Source organism: Megascapheus bottae, chromosome 22 (assembly GCF_031878675.1).
Source record: "Megascapheus bottae isolate mThoBot1 chromosome 22, mThoBot2.hap1, whole genome shotgun sequence".
In the NCBI taxonomy this organism is placed as follows: domain Eukaryota; kingdom Metazoa; phylum Chordata; class Mammalia; order Rodentia; family Geomyidae; genus Megascapheus; species Megascapheus bottae.
In genome coordinates this window covers 29,526,401-29,540,206 of record NC_143530.1, presented here as the reverse complement: position 1 = coordinate 29,540,206, position 13,806 = coordinate 29,526,401, and the positions used below count along the sequence as shown (strand labels likewise).

At 41.5% G+C, this 13,806-nt stretch overlaps 1 protein-coding gene across 2 annotated transcripts in view; it reads right to left on the bottom strand.

Annotated features, from left to right (window-relative positions):
• The window catches only part of Ly86 (lymphocyte antigen 86), a 57,665-nt gene that overhangs the window by 27,193 nt on the left and 16,666 nt on the right, over positions 1 to 13,806 (bottom strand). For both annotated transcript variants that reach the window (XM_090355427.1, XM_090355428.1), the window contains exon 2: positions 258 to 344. In XM_090355427.1, the coding sequence (XP_090211553.1) occupies positions 258 to 344 (87 nt within the window). The remainder of the gene's footprint in view (positions 1 to 257; positions 345 to 13,806) is intronic.

The window sequence follows — 13,806 nt, the reverse complement described above, 5'->3', positions numbered from 1 at the left end:
TACTGATTTCAAGTGTTTATATAACCCTAACAAGCATCTGGAGTCTTTTTAGTGCAAAATCACTGCCTTCAATGAGAGTTGCACACTACCTAGGTTTTACCCAGGGAAAGGTCTGCAAATGAAGATGGAAACAGTTCATTGGAGAGGGTGGGAGAGAATAGTTTAGTCAGCTCTTAAAGTGAATGCAAGTCAGCCGGCTGTGAAGAGCAGGAAAATGCTGTACCATGCGTTAATCCAAAATACTGCTTTCTACTTACTCAGAATGAGTCCAATTCTAATGTTGAGATTTGGTTGTAATTGTTTGGAGCACTGGTCAATAGAAAAGCCAAAATCCTGTAACGGATCTGCCAAGAAGAAAACAACAGATTATTCAGGAGTACATTAAATGCTCTGCAAACTCATAATCAAAATTCATATCAATTATGTGGATTGTATTTGTCCAAGTCTAATATATATATATATATTTTTTTTCTTTTTGGTGTGTGTATGCCATACTGGAGTTTGAACTCAGGGCCTCTATTGCTCTGCTGTTTTTCACTTAATGCTGGCAATCTACGACTTGATCCATACCTCAACTTCTAGTTTTTGTTTAATTAGAAATAAGAGTCTTAGGGATTTTCTTGCCTTAGCTGGTTTCAAACTGCAATCCTCAGATTTCAACCTCTCAAGTAGCTAGGATTACAGGTATGAGCCACTTACAGCCTAAGTCATTAATATTTATTTAAAAAAAAACATAGCTGGGCATGGTGGCTCATGTCTGTAATCCTAGCTACTCAGGAAGCTGAGATCTGAGAATCAAGGTTCAGAGCCACCCCGGGGCATAAAAGGACCTGAGACTCTTATCTCCAATTAACCTCTAGAAAATGAGAAGTGGGGCTTGGCTCAAGGGTAGGGTGGTAGCTTACCCTTGAGGGTAATAGGGTGGTAGCTGAAGAAGTCAGGGACAGTGCCCAGGTCAAGTTTAAGCCCTATGACTACCCCCCCACAAAAAACCCTCAACCAACCAACAAACAAACCAAAACATAGAGATCACTATTTTTGATGTCTATGATGTTGTCCCTGACTCCCTCCTCCCATTCTGTCCAGTCAATGTTATGTCCACTCTCACAGCTGTCCAATGTCATTGACCAGTGTAGTATTCACTCTTGCCCCCAACCCCAGGGTCCCAGTTCATGAACTAAGTGCTGTGTCTTGAAGGCTGGGCTTCAATTTTACTTCTTAAAAATTTTTGATCACTCAAATTTCATTATTTAAAATTCGATTTTCATTTGAGTTCTTTCAGTTTCTGAACTTTTGGCCTTAAAATTACTCATTGATTGCCTAGACCATCTCATAAAATATTGATTATTGTAATTAAAGATAGAGGGAGATACATGCAACATTTCAAAGTTAAGACCTTTCTTTGTAGTTCGATTTGATCCTTTTCCAATCTGTCCCATTCAATGGAATAATTTTCTACTTTTTATACCCATCTTTCACCCATAATTTCCTACTTATTGAAGAGCCTTCTATGGCTCATCTATACCTCAAAATGAAGGCCACAGATGGCATATTGCCCCAACATATTGCATGTCGTGATTCTATTGTCCATTCCTTGAGACTGGTTAGTGCCATATACACTCACACCTTTCCAAACAATGTTTGATTTGCTTGTACACTTTCTTCTATGCCAAATGATATTACTGCTTTTTAGGCAGGTACTGTACTACCCAGTAAATATCCCCAACTCTTCTTATTTTTTTTTTGTCAGTTCTGGGACTTTAACTCAGGGCCTGAGCACTGTTCTTGAGCCTCTTTGTGCTCAAGGCTAGCACTCTATCACTTGAGCCACAGCACCATCTCTGGCTTTTTCTGTTTATGTGGTACTGAAGAATCAAACCCAGGGCATCATGCATGCTAGGCAAGCACTGTACCATTGAGCCACTTTCCCAGTCACCTCGTCCTACTTCTTATTTACATTCTGTAGTAAGAATACTCAGCTCTTATTCATTCCTCCTTTTTGAGAAAGCTTCACTGAAAAACACACACACACACATATATATGTAATTTACATGTATATAATTTTATTTATTTATTTTTTTATAATTTTTTATTGTAATTAATAAAAGGGTTACATGATATTTGCCAGATAGAAGGTGCATTAACTCACATACATTGCATGTATATAATTTTATAAATTCTTTGTTACATAGAACTTTTTTTTTTTTTGCCAGTCCTGGGCTTAAGCTCAGGGCCTGAGCACTGTCCTTGGATTTTCTCAAGGCTAGAGCTCTACCACTTGAGCCTCAGCACCACTTCTGGCTTTTTCCTATGTATGTGGTACCGAGGAATCGAACCCGGGTCTTTGTGCATGCTAGGCAAGCACTCTACCACTAGGCCAAACTCCTGGTCCACATAGAACTTATTTTACAAAGAGAAAATAAAGGCTGCCTAGGAGAGTGAGCAGTGGTATCAGAAACTGTCCAAAAATTATATTTTCATTATATTATTCTTATATTTTCATTATATTATTCATTATATTATTTTGGTGCCAGCCTTGGGGGTTAAACTCTAGGCCTGAGAACTGTCACTGCCTGAGTGTTTTTGCTCAAGCTTAGTGGTTTTCTGCTTGAGCCACAGCACCACTTCTGGATTTTTGGTGATGAGAGTCTCACAGACTTTCCTGCCTGGGCTGGCTTAGAATTGTGATCTTCAGCTCTCAGTCTCCTGAATAGTTAGGATTACAGGCTCGTGCCAGTGGTGCCTGGTTTATTTTTTAAATGATTTTTAGTAGTTGTACAAAGTGGTTGTAGAAATCAGTTTATAAGTACAATGCGCCTTAGTAGGTATCACCCCTTTTGCATTCTCCCTATCCCTCCCAACCCATACCCTTTTCTTCAATTTTCCTAGTTCCACAGGATAAGCATTGAATATTAGGATTGCAAAAGTTGCCCAGATATACTTTTGCTTTTCTGAATTCATAAAAGTTATATCTGAAATAATTTTTTCTCCTGGTCCTGGGTTTTGAATTTAGGGCCTGAGTACTGTCCCTAAGCTTTTATGCTCAAGGCTAACACTCTAGCACATGAGCAGCAGCACCACTTGTGATGTTTTCTGAGTAGCTTATTGAAAATAAGGGTCACAAGGACTTGCCCTGTCTGGGCTGGCTTTGAATAGCAATCCTCAGATCTCAGCCCCCTGAGATGCTAGGATTATAGGCATGAGCTACCAGTGTCTAGATCTGAAATAGTTTTTATTGTGTGCAACTAGCAAATAGGTATAGGCATTCTTCAGTGTCTATAAGAACTGTTTCTAGACCCTCATGGATAACAAATTCTGCAGTATGCAAATCTCTGATACAAAATATCTTAGTTTTTGTATAGAGCTTATTTACAGGTTCCTTTATACTTTCTGTATGTGTAAGTGTGTGTGTGTGTGTGTGTGTGTGTGTGTGTGTGTGTGTGGACATGCACGTGCTGGTGTGCTAGTACTGGGGATGGAACTCAGGGTCTGCTCATTGCTTCTTAGAGTGCCACAACTGGCACTCTACCACTTGAACCCCAGCTCAACTTTTGGCATTTTGGTGGTTAATAAGAATCTCACATACTTTGTTGTCTGGGCTGGCTTTGAACTGAGATGTTCAGATCTCAGAGTCCTGAGTATCTAGGATTATAGGTATGAGCCACTGGTACCATCTTCCTCCAATATATTCTAGATCATGTCTAAATTACTAATAAACATTGATACAATGCAACTATTGTGTAAGTAATTGTTACAATATACAGTTCAGGAAAAAAATGACAAGGAAAAGTTCTGTACATGTTCATAGCAGATGCAATTAAAAATGGCATCAAGTCTGGTTTGACTGTATTACTTTGTACTTTGCCATGTGCCTTATCTCACAACACTTAATATAGACATTAGGTTCTTTAAAAGCAGGCAGGATTGTTTTTTTTTTTTTTTTCATTTCCATTCCCTTCATGTTTCCCACTGGACTTAGGAAAGAGAAGCTCATTTAAATGAGGGCCTACCTTGTAGTAATCACTGAGCTGTGCACTTTTGAACTTTTCCATTTGTTTCTCCAGGCTCCCCCATACCTACAACATCTCTCACAAAGTAAGCTCTCTGCACTGCACATAATGAAGGAGTTATTGGTTTCCTCTGCTCCACATCCAACCTGTGTGCTCTGCTCAGTGACCTTGGCCTCTGCAATCATTTCTCCTTTGCCAATTACCAGTGCAGAGGGTGGAGCCAGAGTGGCTTTTTTTTTTTCCCTGTGTCACTGGAGGTGGCCCATGGTCCTGGCAAAGGCAGGTGGTTCCAGCATCCTGCTCTCCTTCTACCTTCCCAGAATCAAGTGGACTCAGCTCCGTGGACCCTTAAGCTTCCATAGTAACTATCTTAGAAGCAGCTACCATTTCTTTGGCAATCTATCTTAGCCCACTAGATCTGTCTTCCAAGCCCTCATGTTCTCATCGGTCCAACCTCTGCCTTTAGGGTTCCTAGCCCTTGGGACATCTCCACTGTCTTATTTTTGTTGCTGTTCTTTTGGTTTTCTGAGAACTGATCAACCAATTCATTACATTACTTTTTTCTATTAAGGTAACTGATACGATTTCTGTTTCTGTGTTTGTTTTCCAGCAGAATCAATGCTGAAAAAATAATATTTTTTTTAAAAAAACAGTCTTGAGAGCTGGGTATGATTTTCCTCACTTCATTGATGATGAAATACAGACTCAGGAAGGTTGTATTAACTTACCCAGATCCCAGCACTAGGAAGTACCCGTGTCAATATCTAAATCTAGAGTTAAAAATGAACAAACACAAGCACATCCATGTCTAGTATTCTGCAGTAATATTCAAAAGTTAGAGTCCCAAATCTATCTGCTGAGTACTGGATTTATAAGGTTGTCTGGAGTATTTTCTCTGCAAGCATTTGCTATTGAATAGCTCTGTTCCATAACTAGTTTTCATTCCAACTGAGTTATGAGCTGAAACATTTGCCAACAACTGTTCCAAACTGTTTTATTGTCCACAGGCTTCTGGCATCTGGATACAAATAATCACCAATCTAACACAGGCACATGATTTGTTTTTTGTTTTTGCTGTTGTTCTTTGTTTTGTTAAATACCTAAGTCACTAAGTTTTGGGGGGTGGGTAATGTGCTTTTGTTCCTTACATCCATTTGATCTTTCCTAAGCAGTCTTTCCTAAGAAAGCTGAGGATTTTTATTTCAGATCAGAAAACAAGGGTCAAGCCAGGCGATGGCTCATGCCTGTAATCCTAGCTACTTAGGAGGCTGAGCTCTGAAGATCCAGGTTCAAAGCTAGCCCGGGCACAAAAGGACCTGAGACTCTTATCTCCAATTAACCTCTAGAAAACAGGAAATGGGGTTTGGCTCAAGGGTAGGGCAATAGCCTTGAGCTGAAGTGGTCAGGGACAGTGCCCAGGCTGAGTTCAAGCTCCATGACTGCCCCCCCCCCGAAACAAACAAAGAAAGAAAGAAAGAAAGAAAGAAAAAAGAAAGAAAGAAAAAAGAAAGTAAGGGTCAAGGAGGATAGAGATCATGGTTCTTAGTTCATATTTGATACGCAATTTGGAAAAAAAAAATAGCCATCATGGTGGCCCATGCTTATAATTCCTTCTGGTCAGGAAGTAGAGATTGGGAAAATTGTAGTTTTAGGCTAGACCAGGAAATTGTTCTGTAGACTCCAACTCAACCAATATAAGTTGGGTTTGCTAATGCATACCTATCATCCCAATTAGGCGGCAAGTATAAACGGGGTATCTTTTTCCAGACCAGCGTGGACATAAATTTGAGACCCTATTAATGAAATAACTAAAGCAAGCCATTCCAGACAGGAAAGTCTGTGGGACTCTCACTTGCAACTAACCACTCAAAATCTACAAGTGAAGCTGCAACTCAAGTGACAGAGTGCTAACCTTGAGCAAAGAAGCTCAAGAACAGAACCCAGGCTCCACATACAAGCCTCAGGACGGGTACACACTCGTACAAAAATAACTGAAGCAAAACGTTCTGGGCATGTGGTTTGAGTAGTAAAGAAAGTGCCTGAGTTCAAACCTCAAGACCACCACCACCAACAAAAAAAAGAGAAGCTCATGATAACAATGCATGCATACCTTCCCAACTGTGGATAAATTTAAGTCTCCTTCAGAGGACAAAAAAAAAAGAGTCCAGCTGTGTACTGCTTAGTTAATTAACAGCTACAGAACTAGAATGTGTGCATAGTAATATTTTAAAATATAGAAAGAATAAGCTAAAGAAAAGGAAATTAAGCATTTCCTTGTTACCAGAAAGAACATCATTGTTAGCAAGCAGTAGGTTTCTCTCTAAGGAAATGCACATAGAAGCAGACAGATTGCTGAAAAATGTCCTGAGGGGCACTGGTGAGCTTTTCTAGTAGTTATTTTGAGTTTACATGTGAGAGTGATGCTTTCTGAGCGTACACATTTCTTTTGCAGCTCTAGAAAAAGTATCATAATTTCCTTTTCATCCTCCATCTTCCCTTTATGGACTCATACTCTGTGCTTCCTTATGTTTCCATTCCAGCACTTGGCAGGCTTTGTGATACATTTGTTTGTTTGTATACCTCAGCTTTTCCTCCACTGATATTGCAAAGGCATGCTCCCAGCACCAGATGTATCATGTCTTAAGATTACATTAAGAGTGCCAGGCATCAGGGGCTCATATATGTAATCCTAGCTACTCAGGAGACAGATCTGAGGATCAAGGTTCAAAGCCAGCCCAAGCAGGAAAGTCTGTGAGACTCTTATCTTCAATTAATCACCAGAAAACTGAAAAGTGGCACTGTGGCTCAATATGGTAGAGTGCTCGCCTTGAACAAAAGAGCTCAGGGATAGCATCCAGGCCATGAGTTCAAGCCCCATAACTGGAAAAAAAACAGATTATACTAAGATTCCAAGTTATTGTTTGTGGAATGAATATGGAAGTGTTTTTTGGAGGTAGTTCAGTGGGAACCTTGAAGCAGTTTCTCAGCCTCCTCATTACTGCCTTTACCTTACTTTAGAGAATCTTGTAGGCTTTTCTCTTCAGTAGCATCCTGGTCTATGGGCTAGGCAGTAGCCTGTCCTCTTTCTTTCCCTCCAGTATGGCAACCAGAGTGTTTCCAGGCAGTGCCATAGTCTCTCCACTGGAGCCTGGGGAGAGAGAAAGAAAACTAACCACTAATGGAGAAGTTCTCAAGTCAGGCCAGGTGGCTCATGCCTGTAATCCTAGCTATAGGAGGCTGAGATCTGAGGATCACAGTTCAAAGCCAGCCTGGGCACGAAAGTCAGTGAGAGTCTTATCTCCAATTCCAGAAAACTGTAAGTGACACTGTGGCTCAAGTGGTTAGAGTGCTAGCCTTGACCTGAAGAGCTCAGGGACAGCGTTCAAAGGCCCAGAGTTCAAATCCCACTGACTAAAAAAAAGGACCCAAAAGACCTATCAAAAAAACCCCAAATGAACAATAAACGAAACACAAGAAACAAGCTAAAGAATTGCTTTCTTAATTAGCATGCTTTACCTGTACAAATGCCTCAGGAATCCCTACCAAAATAAGAGTCAGTGGATTACATTTTTGAAGGCAGTGTCTCTCATATGGTTTCAAAAGTGGTTGGAAAACCCTGAAATTTTGCCTTAAGTAATCTGCCCCCCACACCCAACGTCAGAATTAAAACTCAGGGCCTTGGGCTTGCTAGGAAGGAGCTGTTTTTTGCTTTTGTTATTTTTCAGACAGATTCTCATGTTTTTGTCCAGGGCTGGCCTCAGACCTTAATCCTCCTACATGTAACTACCACATAGCTGGAATTATAAGTATGCGCCACCATGCCTGCCTGCCTTTGAGGAGATGGGGTCTCCCTCACTTATTGTCAGGGCTGGCCTAGGACCTCAATACTTCTGATCTTCTCAGCAAGCTGGAATTACGGCTGTGAACCACCACTCCTGATCTCAAGTATCTTTTAATACATGGAAATCAGATTGTCTGATTCTGAATTGTCTAAAAAAAAAAAATTGAAAACTTAATGAGACTTGGTGCTCCTGGGCTGCGGAGGGCAGAGATAAATGTTACCTTCAGATTCTTCATTATGGAGTAGAAAATGAGCTGCAGAAGGAAGTAAATGTTCATCACAAAATATATGATCTGTTCTCTTTGAATCTCGCTCTTTTGGTCTCTGTGTTAGGCCCCCTTTCTCTCTATACTGTCAATTTCATGGCTTCAACTCAATAGAGGACAGTATTGTAGTGAATGAACCTAGAATGCCCCAAATTATCTCAGTTGCCCCCACACCTGGGGCTTCCTTCCTGGAAGGAAGGCATTTAGGAACACTCTTAGCTGAGTGGCAGTCCTGCTGTGGGGATGAATGAGTTGGTAAAAGCAGGCAGCAGCACCAGCCTTATGTGCAGAGAGCAGCCACAACCAACTCCTGCCGGCACATGTGTGGAGTAGAGCTCCAGAAATAAGCTGGGTTTACAGCAGGACCTCCATGAATCCCAGCCTCAGAGCCTTTTCCATGCCTTATTAATGGACTCTGGTCTTGGGCTGGCTGCACTTGGTCTGTGGTCCAGAGGCTGACTCAGCTGCTTTGGTAATTTCTAGATGCTGTGGGGGTGGGAGCTGGCAGTAGGGAGAAAACATCTCTGAAAATGCAATTTCTGGAAATGTAATTCCTCTGCTGAGAATGCCAGGAGGGGTCAGGAAGGCAGACACACCCTGCTGAGAATCTGTGTGGTTTGCTCTCAGGGAGCTGTAATGGCTTCATGCACCAAGTCCCAGCCTCTGAGTTTCTGGTGGTGTGGTTTGTGGTGGAGACAAGTGACTGAATCTCATGAAGTTAGTCCTACTTATTATGTTTTGGAGCTCTGTGGAGTTTTTTTTTCCTAGCTAACATTATAGTCTGAAATCATTGTAGATAAACTCAGGGAAGCTTCATTGCACTGCCACCATTCAAGAGGTTGATTCACATTTCACCAGAGTCATATGGGTGCATATCTATATCTCCAGAGCTATCATTGGATTTCAAAAAAGGCCAGAAGTCAGCCTACCTTCTCCTATAGCTGGTGAAATTCTCAAAGAAAAGTCACTGTGAAATTAGCTGACATCCTTCCAACTTCACTACCACTGTCACATCTCCAGCCAGCCCCAAGCTTCCATATCCTTCCTGCTAATTCAAAAGCAGTCTTTCTCTCCCTCTCTCTCCTCCTTTTCTCCCCTCCTCTGCCTTCCTCTTAGTCCCTCTGCCCTCTTGTTCCTCTTCTCCACATGTCCCTTTCTAGCACTTATCTTGGCACATAAACCTCCCTGTAGCATTTCCTAACCATCATGGCTCCCATGACTCACTTGACTTTCATTGCTTCCTGTGTATGCTATTAGCATGAAGCACCTGACCCAGAAAAAGGTCAGTGGCAAGAAAAGGTAAGGAGCTTGTGGAAAAGAAGGCTTTTACCTCACACCTCCTGCCTCTGCACCTTCACAAGTGGCTTAACCACGGCTCTCCTGGATGACTTCTGGTTTTCTCACCTGTTCTTCCTCTGGCCCTCTCAGCCTTCTTCCACCATCACACCTCTACCTTGCCTACCGATGCAGACACCGTGGCTCCATTACCCTCCCCTTAGAGTCTACCAGAGGTAAGCTATGAGAGACTAGGAACCACATTTTATTGATTTGTGTGCAAATAACTAATATCTACTCTTGTGGGCCTGCTCAATAATATTGACTGGTTGGACAAATAGCTGGAGAGGTGGGAAAATGAGGCAACAAGATGACAGCAGAAGATGTGGGGACGTTAAACTTTTATTTACAACCTTGACTTTGATGGGAGCCAGCAATTACTTGGGAAGGCTGGGTGTGAGGCTAATGAAATCCATCTCGTTTGCACACTTGGCTTTGATCTTTGAAAAGTTCTAGGAAAGTCCCTTTGCTTTGAAAATAATGGAGGTGGAGGCTGGGAATTTGGCCTAGTGATAGAGTTCATGAGGACCTGGGTATGATTTCTCAGTTCCACATACATAGGAAATCCTGAAGTGGTACTGTGGCTCAAGTGGTAAAGCACTATCCTTCAGGAAAGCCCACAGACAGTGCTCAGGCCCTGAGTTCAGTCACAGGACTGGCCAAAAAAAAAAAAAAAAAAAAAAGAAAAAGATAAAAACAATGGAGGTATTTACGTTGGGACTTAGGATGGTTACACAGTTGGTAATCTGAGGTTAAATAGTAGCAGATATTCATTTTTGAGAGAAAACATAACCCACAGACACAGCTTTATCATTTTCCTTTAGACTGGCTGGCTACCTTTAGACTGGCTGCAAGCTCAGACTGTGTGTGAACCAGATGGAACTGAACATTGAACCACCAGTTTGCCTTCTTATGTGGCTATGTTTGGACTGGGATGTTTTAATTATTCTTGTGTATGAATTCAAAGGTCATCAGAAAACTAAAAGAAGATGGTACGTATGGCTTTAGAAATTCATTATCAACATACTTGTCACCAGCACAACACAGCATAAACTTTCATCTTTTCTGTTTTGAGTGTACTATATTTCTTCCACCTCACCCTTCCACTTTTCCCCTGCCATTGTGAAAAATAAAAGGAATAACTTAGAGTGTGACGAGTGTATTCTAGCGATGTTTTCTGTTATTTCCTTATCTCTTCTTTTTGTCTATGGTCAAATCTTATCTCTATAGAGCAGCTCAATAAACCCCCGATAATCATCATTTCAAAGGATGGCAGCTTTACTTCTGATCAGGTCTCCACTGCCGGAGTTACTAGGAGATAATTGATACATCCAAAGTTGTGTGTATTATACAGTCTTGTGTTTCCATCTGCTTAAATATACAATAAAAATAGAATTAAAACTGAAGAGATTAAGAATTCTAGTGTCCTAAAAGCTCTCTGGTAATGTGCTGAATAGCTTTTATGGGGGGGGGTGAACAATTAATGGGAAATAAAAGTGTCATAGTCTTTCCTGTCTTGGGTTGCCTTTGAACCATGATCCTCAAATATGAACCTCCTGAGTAGCTAGAATTATAGGCATGAGTCACCAGGGCTTGAACTCAGGGCCTGGGTGTCGTCCTTGAGCTTTTCTGCTCAAGGCTCATATTATACTGTTTGAGCTGCAGCACTTCTTCTAGCCTTTTGGTGATTAATTAAAGTTACAAATCTTATATACTTTTCCATCTGTGTTGGCTTCAAGCCTTGATTTTCTCATCTCAGCCTCCTGAGTACGTAGGCTTACAGATATGAGCCTCTGACACCTGGCTAGATGTGCTTTTGAGTGTGAAGGAATGCTTGGGTTGCAGAATTGAAAACTCCAAATCCTTCACTTGTTTCCAACTATGAAATAAATGGAATTCATTACCTCATTAATTCTGCCTTTATGTTGACCAACTAGGGGAGGTCTCTGCATAGCTTATTTTGCCTTCTCAATCTGGTCCTCTAGAGTAAGCCAAGTTTGGCTTCCTTTAGTATGGGAGCTTTGGACCATGGTATAGTGGTCTGTTACCTGAAATTTCACTTGGTATGATTTTCATTATCCATGATCAGCTGAAGTCTGAAAACATTGGATTGAAACTATTCAAAATATATAAAACATACATTTAATATTCTTGCCATTTTGGGTGCTGGGAGAAAATCTCAAGCCATCTGCTTGAAGTTATCTCTTTGTCCAAAGCCTCATTACCCACTCATTAGTCAGTAGCTGCCCAGATTAGCAAACCTATTGTCATAATATCCCTGTGCTATGCACAAGTAATCCTTATTTGATTAAATAATGGTCCTAAAGTGAGGCAAGATGGGACCTCATTCTTGCATTCATAGCGTGAATCAAGAAGTCTGCAACTTTTTGTAAATTCACAAAGCTTTGGAAAGAAAGGCTATGAAATATTGTTTGCAAACAGCTTGATGCACCAAATAATAGTAATAATTATCCTTAAGCACAAGACTGGTAATGCTATTATTTTGGACATGCTAAAAGGAAGTGTAAAATGCTTCCTCCAAGAGAAAAGATAAAACCTGTTCATTTAATACAGAAAACAGGGCTTGCTGAGATCTATGCTAACAATGAAATATTGTCTGGGCCAGAAGTGTGACTTAGTGGTAGAGTGCTGGCCTAGCATGTACTACTCCCTGTGTTTGATCCGTTGGTACCACATATACAGAAAAAAAAAAAAAACCAAAAAAACAGAAGTGGTGCTGTGGCTCAAGTAGCAGAGCACTAGTCTTGAGAAAAATTGCTCAAGGGCAGTGCCCAGGCCCTGAGCTTAAGCCCCAGGACTGGCAAAAAAGAAAAGAAATGCTATTGGACCCAGCAATCTGCATGGTTTAAGATATTAAACCATTAACCTGTGTCTTGATAAGAGGGGATTACTACAAATAGGGTTGCATCAAATTTGATTCTGTGGTTAGAGATGATATTTCTCACCAGTTCTCAGACCTGGCTATATGACAAGCACTGTAAAATACCCATGCCTGAGTCCAACACTTAAGGTGTTGGGTGCTGCCTCAGCACTGAGAATTTTCAACACCTCTAAGTGATTTTATTATGTACTTTATTTAAAAACACTGTTAAGACCTAGATTGTTTCTGGTTTATTTCTTATGGCTGAGCTCCTGGACTCACAATGCACCACTCCATGACAAGTCACTTTCAACTTTTATGAAATTTATGATGTAGGAAGCTTCAAGAGGGGTACCACTTTCTAGGAGGTAGCCTTGAGCTGAAGAGCTCAAGGACAGCACCTAGGCGAGTTCAAGCCCGTGACCCAGAGAGAGAGAGAGAGAGAGAGAGAGAGAGAGAGAGAGAGAGGAGAGAGAGGAGAGAGAGGGAGAGGGAGAGGGAGAGGGAGGAGAGGAGAGGGAGAGGGAGAGGGAGAGGGAGAGGGAGAGGGAGAGAGAGAGGAGAGGGAGAGAGAGAGAGAGAGAGAGAGAGAGAGAGAGAGAGAGAGAGAGAGAGAGAGAGAGAGAGAGAGAGAGAATTGATTAATTACATATTCATCTCTTTTCTCATCTTTTTTTTTTTTTTTCCAGGTCATGGTACTTGAACTCTGGATATGGGCGTTGTCCCTGAGCTCTTCAAGGCTTACTGCACTACCCCTTGAGCCACAGTTCCATTTCTGGTTTTCTCGTGGTTAATTAAAGAGTGTCATGGACTTTAGTGCCGGGACTTGGCTTTGAACTGCTATCCTCAGATCCTTAGATCTCAGCCTCTTGAGTAGCTGGGATTACAGGGTGTGAGCCACCACAACTCGCCTCCCTTTTTCCTCTTTTAATGTAATGTCTACTCTTGAGAAAGAGCACATATTCCCTTGTCTCAACACTGAGGAGTTAGAACCAGACCCACCCCTCCTGAGGCCTCAGCACACTACCCACCAACGACTCTACCAGAATTTCTCAGGAAAGGCAGGACTCTGCTTAGGTGCAATTCATGCAACTACTTCAAAGAGCTTTGTTTCCACTGAGCATCAGCTCCCTAAACCAACACTATCATGGCATGGAAAGATTTGATAGCAGGGTCCAAGGATAAAGAAGACAGAAGTAGAAGAAGGAATAATGAGAATCAGTGGAGGAGGGTGAAAAATACAACATCTTATTAAAAAAAATCCCCAAAAACTCCAGGGGCCAGGAGTTTGTCCTGGTGGCAGAGTGCTTGCCTGTCATGCACAAAGACCCGGGTTTGAGTCTTCAGTGCTATATACATAGAAAAGCTGGAAGTGGTGCTGTGGCTCAAGTGGTAGAGCTCTAGCCTTGAGAAAGCTCAAGGACAGTGCTCAGGCTCTGAGTTAGTCCCTAGGACTGGCAAAACAACAACAAC